This window comes from Rissa tridactyla, chromosome 15 (assembly GCF_028500815.1).
Source record: "Rissa tridactyla isolate bRisTri1 chromosome 15, bRisTri1.patW.cur.20221130, whole genome shotgun sequence".
Classification (NCBI taxonomy): Eukaryota; Metazoa; Chordata; class Aves; order Charadriiformes; family Laridae; genus Rissa; species Rissa tridactyla.
In genome coordinates this window covers 15,086,557-15,100,922 of record NC_071480.1, presented here as the reverse complement: position 1 = coordinate 15,100,922, position 14,366 = coordinate 15,086,557, and the positions used below count along the sequence as shown (strand labels likewise).

At 39.7% G+C, this 14,366-nt stretch overlaps 1 protein-coding gene across 3 annotated transcripts in view; it reads right to left on the bottom strand.

The window, feature by feature from the left end:
- Positions 1-14,366, bottom strand: part of PITPNC1 (phosphatidylinositol transfer protein cytoplasmic 1) — an 88,864-nt gene that overhangs the window by 35,118 nt on the left and 39,380 nt on the right. For 2 of the 3 annotated variants that reach the window (XM_054221191.1, XM_054221193.1), the window contains exons 2-4: positions 14,143-14,291; positions 10,185-10,273; positions 9,746-9,753 (exon numbers count right to left, since the gene is read on the bottom strand). In XM_054221191.1, coding sequence (XP_054077166.1) covers positions 9,746-9,753; positions 10,185-10,273; positions 14,143-14,291 — 246 coding nt within the window. The remainder of the gene's footprint in view (positions 1-9,745; positions 9,754-10,184; positions 10,274-14,142; positions 14,292-14,366) is intronic. The other variant, XM_054221192.1, reaches the window with a different exon arrangement.

Genomic DNA, 14,366 nt, shown 5'->3' with positions numbered 1-14,366 from the left:
TTGTCTTAAGGTTCTAATCTGTATCTCCAAAATTAAGCAAAAGGTGGACTGAACATCCTTGAACTATATTAGCTGGAAGAACAGGTGAATAAAAGGGGTTGATTAAAGGAATTCTATAATCAAACATTTCTAGAGTAAGAAAAGATATAAATGTGATACTACAAAAAACAGGGAATCACCCGTGAGACACGGGGACGCCAGCATGTCCTAACCCAATGTTTGATGTCACTCAGAGGATTTGTATCCAAACAGCACAAACCAACATTGTAGTTGTTCTGTTTGCAGGAGAACACGGAGGGTTGGAAAGTAAATTACGGCTGGAGGTGGATTGTGAAAAGCAGATTTAAAAAAAAATGTAACCTAACAACAGACATCTTCTACTGCACAGTTTTTAGAGCATTTGGAAAATAACTACATTGGTGCTAGGGTGGTGAAAACAGGGGTTACTGATCTCAAAAATGCAGTATATGGCAGCCTTGTATTTTACAAAGATGTGTAACTACAGGGTGACAGTCCAGGTGTGCAGAGCTGACAACAGCCAGCCCTCTGCCTCTGGGCAGCCCCTGGGAAAGCAACCTCGAGGAAGCGGGAGGAGACCGCCAAGGAAGATGTTGTTTTATCGGCAGTTGCTAGTACTGCGTCCTGAACGCAGTAACTGGTACTGGACTGGCCTGAATAACAGCTTTTAGAAACATTTTCACTGAAAATGGTAAAGACGTGTGTCATACTATTTACAATATACTAACTGTTTAGAACAGATATTGGGAAAAGAGTTTACTAGCATTGTGTCTGCATATTTCAAGGTTACTGCTCTAGGCCATGTTTTACACACGTTAGTGGGTGTTAAGTATCTGCCCTCTTGATTTGAGGACCAAAATTTAATTTTCTTTACTACATAATTAAACAAAATCAACACCTCCTAAGTAAAATCTAGTAATTGATAAAACCAAAATGACGTCAACGATCTGTCCCTAGTGGAAGGGTGATCAAGACTATAATGCTGGAGCAGATCGAGTATCTAGGGCAGAGCTTTGCGAGTTTGCAAACTTTCACGTTCTACAGTCTGAGTCTAGTGGTTTGTCGGAAACCTCAGTGGCTTTGGAAACTGCTCTGCCCACGCTGACCTGAGCGGCTCCGGGCAGCGCAAATCTCTCAGCTCTTTTCGGTAGCAGCAGGGTCCACCACAGGACCTGGCACTGCTCTCATGGTCCCAGTGGCAGGTTTGAAAACTCCGTTGACAGAAGGAGCTTCAGTACAGCATCTGCCACATTCACCGCTCATACAAAGCCAACACCCTTACCAATGCAGCGCCTCGGCCCTGGTTCCCACTGAAGCATCTTTACTTATGATCTGACTATAGAAGTTCAGTTGTTGGATGGAGTACATTTTTCAACACATAAAACCGTTTATCTTTATCAAAATAGTTGCTTTTATGTCACAGTTCCAGGTATAGTGGAGGATAAAAATGCAAAATATGAAAAACCTTTCTGCTGTTGATTTGAAGCATGGCTACAGTGTTAGAAGAAATTTTGAATAAAGCTAAATGCCAGATTTCCCCTTTTACCTTGCTATCAAAAAATATCTACTATTTTCAACCACTGCCTAGAGTTTACCAGCAATGAGTCAGATCCCGGTGCTTTGACATGTGGCCATTTCAGACCTTGGACTTCAGGCCGCATTAGGCTGCCCGTAGCAGCTCAGCAAACCACTGCCTGCACCGAGTTGTTGTTTCCTGTGACCCAAAATGTAATTAAAATAAAAAAAAAGATATCTTCTGGTCTGGTATTTCAAAAAAGAAACATTAAGAAAAGACTAAGGATCTTCAGCGTATTAGAGAAGAAGAATTACAAGTGTCATTTACCTCAAGCCACCTCACTAGAGAGCAGAAAGTCATTTTCTGCACAAAGCTACCAGCAGTCAGCCTCCCTCCCCGTGTGTTCCATAGAAAGGCGAGGGCTATAACCATGGAATTTGAGGTTATAAATGGTAACATGAATTTACCCCAAATGAAAAACCAAAATTCACCAAAAAGTACTCCATTGCAAATATATCTCTCAGAAGCCCAGCAAACTGGCAGCCGCTGCTTCAGCAGCTGTGGGGGGTCTCACTGGCTTTCAGGAACACTTAGCAGGGTCCAAATTTTTGAACATTTCACAGAATGTGTCTCATGATTCATCAGCTGTGCTCTGACTAATTGGCAGAGGGCTCTGGCAGAACCAGAAAACTGTTTATGCATCATTCAAGACTTTATTATTCATCATGCAAAAAGTTGTTGGTTTTTTTACCCCTCCTTAAGTGGCTGCATATTTACTTATCTGGGGATTAAAGCGTTATGCAACAGTCAGAATCAAACCGTGGAGGGAATGAACCTTTTAGGAGATTTTTTTTTCCCAAGCACCACTCCTTTTCTGCTCTGCCTCCCCCAGGGCGTGTGTTCTTCCAGCTCCGACGTGGCAGCCCATCCACAGCTGAGCGTGCACAGGAATGCATGGGGCACTGCCTCCAATTTTCCATTTTACTACCTCTACAGCTTGCAAGGTTCCTCTTGGAAAAAAATACTGACAAACTGAATATTTAACCTAAACTTACACTTAAAGTCTATATAACAGGACAAAAACTTCAGAATCCTAGTGTCTTCATTGACAAGGTTTCTTTGTGTGAAACTCCCAAAGGAGGCATCCTTTATATCGTCACCTCCAGATTTTTTTAGATGTGTTATAATCCAGTACACCTGTGACTCTCAAAAACAAATAAGGAGACTATTCTGGGATTTTTGTTTGTTTGTTTGTTTGTTTTAAACTTTCTATTTTTGGCACCTCTTTTGGAAGAAGCAGGAGAAGTTTAAAGCTCAAGAGAGTAACCTGTGAAATAGCCGGAGTCTGTAATGGTAATTACCACACGTAAGCACGGGTATTTCCAGATTAAAATAAAGTGAAATCAGAGCAGCATACGGAAAGCACAGACGGCAGTTGCATTTTCAATTCACTACGGATAACCTCTTGAAAAACGAAAGGCCTATTTTTAGCATGATGATTGATTAGTGTTGCCATGGCAATAAGCAACACTTAGAAGAAGAGGGTAGAACCTAAGTATGCCAGAACACTTGCCAAAGTCTTAAAGAGACAGTCAAACACGAACGGTGTTTTACAACCGCGTTATGGAGAGGACTGTAAAAATCACCTTTGCATAGTAATTACGCCCGGGGTGGCTGAAGGAATTACTGTAGTTGCCAGTAAATACGTTAGGCAGAGGGTGACTGGGAAAGGTTCCTGTACCCTCGGTAACGCGCTTTGTGTGAGCGAGAGCTATTTCACCAATACCCCTTTAGCTCCTTTCGTTTGCCTTTTGGTTTCCAAAGAACTGCTAGAGACCTCATCGCTGCACTTCACTTCTCCTGCTCCTTGCGAATATTAATCCACAATCCTTGGGAGTTATTTTTGCACAGTAAAAATTAATCCCACTTTTTTTTTTTTAAACAGCAGAAGCACCTCCCCCTAAACCTTAACATAAAAGCCTGAAGAGGCAGAGACTTCATGTAAATGCTCTCTTTCATCTCCCACCACTTTTCAGGCTGATTATTGTTTTTTATTATGGTCACATATACATTGTTTTGGCAACACAGGTGGAACTGGATCCTTTACAGAGCGATCTCCATGGAGCCTAGAGCTAAAGAACACGGTAACTGCTGCAATGAAATGACACTGGCCAAGCAAAATCAGATTTTTTTAATAGGGTAACTTCTAGATACCACATCCTTTGAATTCAAAATTTTTGGGCACTGTTTTGGTAGTCAGTGTGTAACGGGATTTCTTTATTGAAGATCAGAAATGTGGAAATGACAAATGGAGTCCCTACTTCTCCTTAACAGGCAAAGGGAAAGCGGGGACTCTGGGGCAGCGGAAGGTCCCGAGTCGCGGAGGCAGGAGGGAACGCCCCACCGCAAGGGGCAGGGAGGGGAAGGGGGCAGACACACACACGGCAGCCCCCCAGCAACAGGGCGCACGTGTAAACAAGAAGTATGGATGGAATGGGAGGAGGGATGTAACACGGGAGGTTGCCAATGCCTCTGGACAATGGCGAGGACAGAATGGAGAGACCTGGATGTGGGAGAGAAATGAAAATCACACACGCGTATGGACAAACAATATGTCATCTCTACAGTTCATATGCAAGAAGGTATGTGAAGAACATACAGTGATGTCTCTATAGAATATTTCAAATTACAGTATTTCCTTTCGGCTAGAAAGAATTAAGACAGTTTCTTTAATTGAATATTCAAAGTTTTTTTGGAAAATAGCCAAATACCATAGTAGGTATTGACTACCTTCAGGATACTCTGGGCAGCTCAGCATGTGAGCGCCCAGAGCTGTATGTGATACAGATTACTTACTACACAAGCCAGCATCAATCTGGATGACAAAGTCGGAAGAGAATAGACGGAAAGGGCTGGGCAGGGTGATGGCAGAACTTGGAAGATGTGAGTCAATGAGAGGGAGGAGAATCTGGAAAGCAGGATAAGCACAGGAAGGTGGCAAAGAGCAGAAAGAGTAGGAACAATGCAAAAACAGGGCTTGGAAATAAGCAAGGGAGTTAAACTCTCATAAACAAGCTCAGGAAGAAAACCACTATTTGTTTGTATTACATACAATAACTTGAAGATGAAAAAGTCAACTAACAAGTTGCCTCCAATCGCTATGAAACTCAGCACTTATCTCTGGGTTTGCCTTCCCTGAGGATCTCCCTCTCTGACACATGGGAACAGTAACCTGGTTATCGAGGAAGAACGGGAGAAGCGGCACGCACAAGTGACAATGACAGTCCCTGAATCAGAGAGGGGTTTGGGTTGCGTTGTAATAAGCCAGTGGTGGAAAAAGGGAATTCTCCCAGGCAGTTTGATTTACTTTGTTTCAATGGGATTAAGCCGTTAAATGAGAATACAGGTTTTTCTAAAAATATATTCTTTGTTTCTTATAAATATGACAGAGGGCCTTCCTTCTGCTAGGATCTCTAAAGGAACCAAACCTGTGTTTCACCAGAGTCATGTCACCAATTAGTCAGTCACCCCCTGAGTCTTCCAAATGGGGGGACGGGAGGGGAAGATTTTTGGTAGTAATTTTTTATTAGGCTCTAATCCTGCCATACAGATTCTGTTGCATTTTTGTTGCAGACTCTTCATGTGCTCAAGCTGGAGAAATGTTTGTGTACTGAAGACTGATGGGTTACATCCAAATTTCAAGCACTGGTAATCAGATAAAGAGAACACAGGAAAAAAACTCTACAGACTCCTCGCAGTGTTTATCTGAAACAACTCTTTTTCCTTCTCAAGTCATCTGATTATAAAAATAACAATTGCAAAAACATTCCTTCCAGATAATTTACTTCATGGATAAACCGGCAGCTGACTAAGTGAAGCACACAACATGCCTGTTCTCAAAAGTAATCAGAAATCAGCAGGTCAATAATGGAACATTTAGCAACTATCACTCTGGGGCCCTGACACATCCCAGTTGAAATAATTTTATTTGCCTCAGTCATTTGCTGCAGAAGAATTAGTGTCACTGTGATATATCATCAAAGGAATCGTTGTCTCCCGCTTTCTGTTCCGTAACTGTTTTTCATAAATATTCTCAATTTATATTCTTTTCCTAAGTTAATTTGAGACATTGGCAGGTTGAAAGAATGCTGTTTCTCCTTGCAGAGAGTAAAACATGCCGGTTTTAATCTTTATTTTGCTTTATATACTTATAATTGTGAAACTAACAATTGGCCATAGTTTATGCATAAAAAATTATTCATCTGTTTTAAAATTTTAGCCCCCTAATTGAAATATTGCTAACAACACTGTTCAGATCAGACTGCAAAACTATTTGAAATTACCCCTGGTAAGCATCTGAATTGCACCTTCAAAGTCAAAAGAGTTTGCTTAAATTCTGTTTGGATTTTTCCTAACCTCTTTGTACCCCAGCTCGATAGCTAAACTTTGTTAGGCTCATTTTCTGTGTACTTTGGTCATGTGAATTTTTTGTACCATGGTTGAGTCACCGTATTTCGTGATGGGATTATTTGTTTGCTTGAGGCTCCTCTCTTTTTGTCCAGAATCTCAACTGTCACTTGAACAGGTCAAATGGGTATTTGCTCTGTGCTGCTTATTGTCTGACAATATCCCGATGCAGGTAAAGAAACCTAGTTCTATGCAATCCTTTTTCGTTTGGTTTGCAATAGAGACAGGTTTGCTTTCTAGTTAATTATTTCTAATCTAGCTGGGCAACATCAGAAAGAAAAATAAGAAAGCCTCCTGAGAGTTCAGTCATTCTTGTCCACATATCTAAGAATAGCATAAATATTTTACATTAAAGATCACAGCATTTGCAAATGCTGTGATAAGCTGGCGCAGAAGGGTTTGTTGAGAGCTGCAAGGCATCTTTCCTCTGTCCTCCGAGTGAAAAAAGCTCCAGCCTGTGACTACCAAAGAAATTCTTTCTGACCGCCAGCAGCAGCCATTCCCGAGAGCCTGTGGAGCTCGACGGGAGGCTCTCGCCAGTCCCCAGGTCCTGTCCCTAGGAGTTACTTCTCCAGGGCTCCCCTTCAGCTCTATCCCAAATACAGAATCGCAAATTTGTGAGCTTAACATCAACCTAATGACAATATTAAATGAGCTTACAAATAAAACTTAAACATTTATTTTAGCAAGATATCTTGCCAGGTTTTTGATTACAAGATCAAAACCGCAGCAACTCCCGTTTTACATTTAAGAGACTTTCTCACATGCAGTTCTTAAGTAATGCCCCAGCCACTAAAACAAGGGTTTGAACTTCACGGGAGTATCTTATTCTTTAAATAGTATCCCCAACTCTGGGTGGCTTCCTTTGGCTTCAACTTTGAAAGTATTTTTTCCACTTCCTCCTCCCTCTCAATGTCAGCAGGAAGCTTGCAAGGCTTAGCTCCGAGTTTGATACAGCATTTCTTGTACATTCCCCGTGTCTCATCTTCCTGATAGGAAGTCCTTTGTACTGCAGTTTAATGAGACCCTCCCCCGCAACCAGCAGAGTGGACGTTTAAAAATGCTCTCCTGACATTACAATATTTCACATATTACACACCACAAAATCATCCCTTGGGCAATACTTCTGTTAATCTCATTATCTTAAGTGTGTCATTTGCTTTAGAGATTATTAATATGGTTGTCAAGTCTTGGTAGTAGACCTGCTGTTTACTGTCAAAGGTAGGGGTTTGCTGTGTAACAAATACCATTCCTCAAAGCAGATGCCATCATAACTGGACACAGATTACAGGGTACTAACGTCATGACACTCCAATTTCTATTCCTGTTTCCGTGCACCTAATCACTCTTGGCTTTTTATACTACCATTGCAGAGAAGAGTATTCTGGAAATTATTTTCAATGCCTGCCAAGCTTTTTTTCTTAGAAGATGTCCTAATTTCATGTCCTTAACAAGGTCATATTTATGAAATCCATAATATTTCACAGGAAAACCAGACTGATGAAATTACTCTGCATTGAACCTCTGAATGCTAGTGTCATGTGCTTGAATGCAATTTCTCAAGAGCCTTCACATTTTACAACTGAAAAACCTTAAGACTCTCAGCAAGATTCAGGCTGTTGTTCACACCCTTTTCCAAATCACTAACATCTACTGAAATAAAACTACCGAGCTTTTAAGGTCCTTGCTCTTTATTTATTGTGGAACTTACAAGGTTAAGTAAAGTAAGGTGTGAACATACGACATAGCAGTATGTACTTGACTTGATAAGATTATGCTTTATTTATCCAGTTATTTATCCAATTAGAACCAGTTTTCCTTAAAATAATTTTAAATTTAATTCTTAGGGTGTCCCACAGACCCTTTGGAGGGAGTTTACCATCTTTAAGAATAGGGTTTCCAAGCTATCTTACTTATTTTGGGCAATGTCTGTGCGCTTATTCTTTCTTTCAGAATTCTCTAATGAATATAGAAGACCAAAATTTAGAGAAATATTCCAGACAAGGATAGGAATTATTCCCAGTGGTATATTTAACATTTTTGTTCTAGATTCAACAGTTTGAGGCAAAGGCACTTTCTCTATTTCCCTTGAAGATAATTTCATAGTCTATCAGCTCCATTAAAATGTATTTTAGATTTTTGTCTGAAGTACAGTTTCCTTATCTCATCCCAATATTTCTAGTTCTGTTTCGTTGCACCATGGTGAGTAATTAGTCCCCAGCTCCCATAGGCAGTTATACTGTCACTTAGTGACTGCTTTCCCTAACATCTGCATTTGTAGACTGATTTAATTTTTCTTTACAAGTCTCTTGAACCCTGCAATCATTTTGCTGATGCTCTTGAACATCTCTGTAGCTGCATACCTTCTACAGACCTTCACCGAAATGTGTTCCAGGTGTTGTCTCATCAGATTAGATAAAGATCACTTCCTGATCCCGATTCTGTGAGTACAGCATTGCCGTTTGGTTTTGACAATGCATTGCATTTCAAATTCAGACGTATATTTCTGTCTGCCCCTACCCCTTTAATCATTCCTACTTGTCTCTTTCAGTTAAAGAAAAAAAAACACATTAAAAAATTCAAACTGACTTTCAGTTAAAGAAAAAATGTACAGCAGAGTATAAGTAACAGATATCAACGCAACATAGCGCATGTCATATTCCCAGCCTAAGACTAAACCTGCTATCAAAGGGTAAACCCTTAATTAATGTAAGCTGTGACAGGCCCTACTGAAGATACCTTCTGGCAAAACCGGCTGAGAATCCGTCCCCTCATTACTACCGTCCGTAACGGGACATTTGGGTTTCCTCTGACAGTCTAATGAATTTAAAAAATGAACCAAAGCAGAATATCTAATAAGTATCTACAGTACCTATTGAAAAACAGAGTTTGCTATACTTTGGATTTTCAAACTTGGTCATCACAGTTTCAATTCTAAGTCTCCAGCTTTCAGATCTGAGCCTTTAAATCCCTTTATTTTTGATTTTTCACATTTATCACATTAAAATCTTTTTCCTCTCCGTATGCTTTACTGGTTTTCAAAATATCTGCACAAACATTTTGAGCACTGCAGAGTTAAGAAAAACAAGTGGATTATGTTTTATCTGCCGTCAGAAGTTCAAACTAAATCAAGGCAGGAGTTTCTGAAAGGTCCCTTTACCTGGAACTTCCGCACCATCTCCTCCTCAGCTTCCAAAGGTTGCTGAAAACTTACTGTATATTATTGAGGCCAGTACATTTAAAACAATTTTTCTCAGGATTTATGTGCTATATTTTGCCTTAGCTCTGCTAGAGGGAATAGTTGATTTTTCTGGGCACTGCGCCCAGGTCATGTTTAATTTTGTCTACAGATTGTACAGTTTCCCAGATACTATACCAGAGATGAGCATTTTATAAGTTAATAAAACAATAAATAAAATAAAATCTGTTCTCATGTCTCCACGTAATAACTGAAACCTTAAAAGCCTTGCCCTGTTTTATAGAAGCTTCTCTTTGTTACAGTCAGTGACTAAAAATATATCAAATTATTTTGAAGCGATAAAAAAATAAGGTAAATAATTTATAGGATCCCCACAGAAACGCTTCAAATTTAACCTTAAATTTTTTAAACAAATAGCTAAAGTAAAGTTCCACTACTGAATGCATTATGTATTAGTTATTTTTAGAATAAATCAGTTTGGATTCCACTACTGTATTTCACATAATTATTTTATTTTTAGAATAAAAAGAGGAAGAAAAACTTACTGTGTATTCTGATTTCCAATGGTCCATTTGCAAAAAAAAGAATGATGAGGGAAAAGAAAAAAAAAAAGAAATGTGAAATAAAACAACAAGTAAACATACATTAATAAAAAAAATATTGTGTCAGATAATCTGCTGATTTACATTTGACTAAAGTCTGTGGGACAATGAAGGGTACAAGTCAGCACAGAATCTAAGCACCTGATGTTTTCTTTGCAAGGAAGAAGTTACACAGATACAACACTCCAGTTTTACCTATCCATAATTTATAATCTTTCTTTCCTGATATCAGTCAATATAAGGTGGAAAAATATATGCAGTTCAGCAGGAGTTGTTAAAGAAACTTGGTATCTGTGGCTCAGTATGAAACTTGGACCTTCTGAAGATGAGCTAAACTATCCCATAAGTACAAGGCAGTAATCATTTGTGCTTTGTTCCTTACCTGTGATTGTATAAGGATAATAATTCCAAGCCTTCTCTGTAACATAAAATATTTTGGGAACAACTGCTCTAGCCCAGCTAGGCAGTTTGCTGAAAATAAAAAGAAAATAGAAAATTAGAATATGTTATGACTTATGAGTATTGTAGAAAACAAATACTTCCAAACGTGCTCACAATTTGACAGGTGTTTCCCGGGATACAGGATACAATTCCTAGACTTCACAACCGCGTTTTCGTCTCATGACCGTGCATTCTGTCTCAGCTTTCTCCACACGCATAACTGAAACCAAGCCTCTTTGTTCCCCTCTCAAAGGGAGCAAAACGGTGCCAGTGCAGTAACCTCTGATCAGATTTAAATTCAGGTTGCAGATTTCAAGAATTTATGGCCTCAAACCTTTGGTCATGGACGAACTCAGCCGGTTGGACCATACGAGGTGTAACTGTGTCCCAGGATCCCTAGCCACAGGGAGGCACTCTCTAACAAGAGGTCACCGGGAAATATGTGATTATGGTCCACTTTGATCCCAATTCCATTATTTCTTCTTAGAGACTATTTCTTCTTCCTCCATATTCTGTGCCAGCACACAAACCCTTCCATTCAACCCACCTAGCACGAAGATTTTCCCACACTCCCAACACCAACTCCTGAGTAGGAAGCTTTTATATTAAAATTAACAAATCACTCAAAACACCTCTGTGAAGCTGATAAGTAGTATTACTCCCATCTTGCTGATAGGAAAAGTAAATTACAAAAGTGAAGAGAATTAATGGAACTGAGTCGCAGGTCAGAGCTCAAGCTGTGAAGAGAACTTACTGGTGCAGTGGTACGACAGCACTGGAACCAGAAGTGAAAGCCATGGATACAGCACATGGAAAGCTCGTTAAAGGGTAATTAAATAATACTATGGAAGAGTGGGGGCATTTTCTTTACCACAGATCTCGGGTCTCTCATTTCCAGAACTCTGGTCACACAGGGTACCAAAGAAGTGATGAACAAACATACATTTTAAAAAGGCAAGTTCATGATAATTCATCTTCCAGCCCTTTCATAAGGATATCAATTATCATCGCTGAAGCTGCCAGGAACAAACACGCAGTAGGAGTCACTCGAAGGAAGGCAGACCTTTGGAGACCACAAATGTCACTGTACTTCAGGGACTCAGCGCAAATGTTTGAAACGGTTATGTTTAGATAATGCGTGCAGAAAGCGGATTAACTTTCCATAATAGCAAATTTCTGAGCAAATACAGAGTTTGGATCATTAAGGCTTATTTAACCATGGTCTGGCTACACATAAATATTGTATTTGCCCAGAGGCGAAATGCAGACATTAGTATATTATCTAAAGATTCAAAGTCAAGTGCATTGACTTTTGCTTTTTGATGACATCGCTTAAAACCAGATTCTTTTCTTTACATAAGCTTTTACTGTGTCCAGTCTTTTAAGCAGCATTTTACATACTGCATAATAGACTTCTCTGTATCAGATCTTTTGTTTATTTTGTTAGCCTCTGTCAGTGCCTTTATATGACCATCTCTCTGCTCCCTCCCTTACTGCTGCGAAACTTTACTCTGATGCCTAAATAGCAAATACCTCAGGATGCAGACTTTCGGTTTCTGAAAACAATGCTCCAGCGGGAGAGAAGAGGCAGTAAACAGTTCTGAATGTAACTAAGGCTGACACTGAAACTAGAAAATTTTACTAGTAATGTCTTTATCAACATACAGCTGCTTATTTTGCCGTTTTTTGGTTATTGTTGGTTTTAGCGTATTTGCCTGTCCACCTATCTTTGCTGGTACGTCACAGCTCCAAAACAAATAATGTTATGGGCAAAACACACATTATCCTCAGAGTTGCAAGCGAGTTGCAGTCATGGACCCACATGAATTGTTCCAAGGGTCCACTCAGAGAAAGAAAATAAAATATTTCTATTTTATCAGCACATGCAGCTGTTGATCACATTCTCTCTCCTTTTTTTTTGTTTTATTTTATTTCTTCCTTCCCCAGATGAAGTTCAGTCTCTCAGCACATAGGGAAGAAGTGTTTCTTACAGGCATTCCAGCTGAAACCACTGGTAGGCAAGAGGATCTTCTGCAAGAATTGAAGTATTAGCAAGCAAGAAAAAATAAATGAAAATAACGCACAAATCTTTTCCAAGAAACCATCACTGAAACATATAAGCTCAAATTTCTTCAGGAGAAATCAGTCCAGAGCAAAATGAAGTGAAGCTAGGGAGCTCAAGTTTATTAGGGCGGTAGGCCCTGGAAGAAGAAAAGATGAGGCTGTAAGGAGTCCTGTTCCTCAAGGAAGGGAGGCAGAGGAGTTTTCAGCACACTTTCTGTGGCAGGATATCTCCTTGAGTGAAGTCTTTCAGAGAGATCCTGGCCTCCCAGCAAAATCCATAGTTGCCTGAAAACTTGCTGAACCTTTCCACAAAGCTTGAATAGTACTGCAACAGCTGGTGGCATTGTGACACCAAAACCAGAATCACGGAAGATTCAAATAGCAAATCTGGCGATGATCATCAAGGAGTATTCATAATTATCATCGAACTCACTAAACCTGACTTCAGACATCCACCACAGCTTTAAGTAAACCGCTCAAGTTGTTGTAGGCACACAGGTTGTCTTTGTCAATGTTCGTACCCGTCTCTGGGTAAAAGATCCTTTGTTCCATTGCCTGCACTACCAGAAACTATACGCTTTCCAAGCACATCTTGCACATGCTTTCTAAGACACAGTCCTTGCGGTTTTTCTGAATTACCCTGAAGTGGCAATTCTGAATATGCTCTTCAGTGCTTAAAGCCTTATCTCTTTTTAACATGAAGGACAGAAATATCCAGAAACATAAAAAACCAAACTTCTGGGAGCTCTACAACAGGAACGCATTTATTGGTTTTTACAAAGTCCTGTATCTAGCCTGTGAGAGAACAGACTTACAATCACAATAATATTAAATGTTGGCTAGGTATTTATTATTGGACTCCGTGTGTGTGTGCGTGCAACATTACTGGTGATTCAATTTAGCCTGAGTTAAGGTTAGATACGTCAGGATTGCAGTGGAGGAGTAACTTGCAATGTAGAAGCAATAGCTGTAGTGTTTCTATGCCCGCTACGAAATGCCGCAGAGCGTAAGTTTAATAAAACGAAACAGGCTCAGGGAATAGAACATCAGAAAAGCAGCGATATTCAATTAGATCAGCAGCAGTAAAAATGGGAACAGATTGAGCAATATATTTCATAGGACACAAAATATATATATTTTTTAAAACATCTCCAGCCTTTGAGTGTGGAGGCATTGACCCTCAGGAGTGTAATTTCACCATAGGAAGAGACACATATTTCACTTTAAGAAATGATGGAACTTTTGGGAAACAAAAGCGATTTTTTCCATCGTGTCTTTAAACCTATTATTTTGGTACAGAAGGTCATCGTTCTACAAGCCTACTGGTCATTTGTAATGTCAATTAACTTTGCTGAGGCAAATCTTTTGTCACCAAAAAAAGGGGTACTGGCTTTGTGAATCATGAAATGAGAAACCCTTCAATCATTTTAGTGGCTTGGGTTTGATTTTTTTGGGGGGGTGAGGTGTTTGTTCTTTTTGCTTTTTAGGTTTTTTATTTGTTTCCTCCCCCCCTGCCCCCGCCATAATTTTGGAGAATAGTATGGCAAACAGTTAAGTGTAAAACAAAACAAAAAAGTTCTGATTTTGAGTACATCCTTAACTTCAAGTTATAATTTTTTCTCTTGGAAAAGATACTCTAGAAGAAATGACAGCTAATCTCTCTATTTCAAGCCACTGGTCTATCCCACCTTCCCTCTTCCTGTGGCTACCAGGAAGCAGCATGTATTCATGGGGTCGTGTTCTACTTGAAACAGAAAGGCTATTGCCTGGAAGGGATATTCCCTGCAAATTTTTATTACAGCCCATGCTGAGAGAAACAGTTTTATTGCACTTGCCTGTTGAGATAGACCCGTTTTTCTGTTAGCTGACCGTTGCCATGGTTTGGATCTTCATAGGGTTCATTCTGCACCACTTCCACACCTTCACCTCGGTCACTCTGCTCATGGCTGTGCTTGCTTATCATGTACAGCTGTCCAATTCTGTACTACAAAGCAAAATCAAGAACAACGTATTGGCTTTATGCAAGACACACGTATTCAAAAGCCAATGTCATCTATCC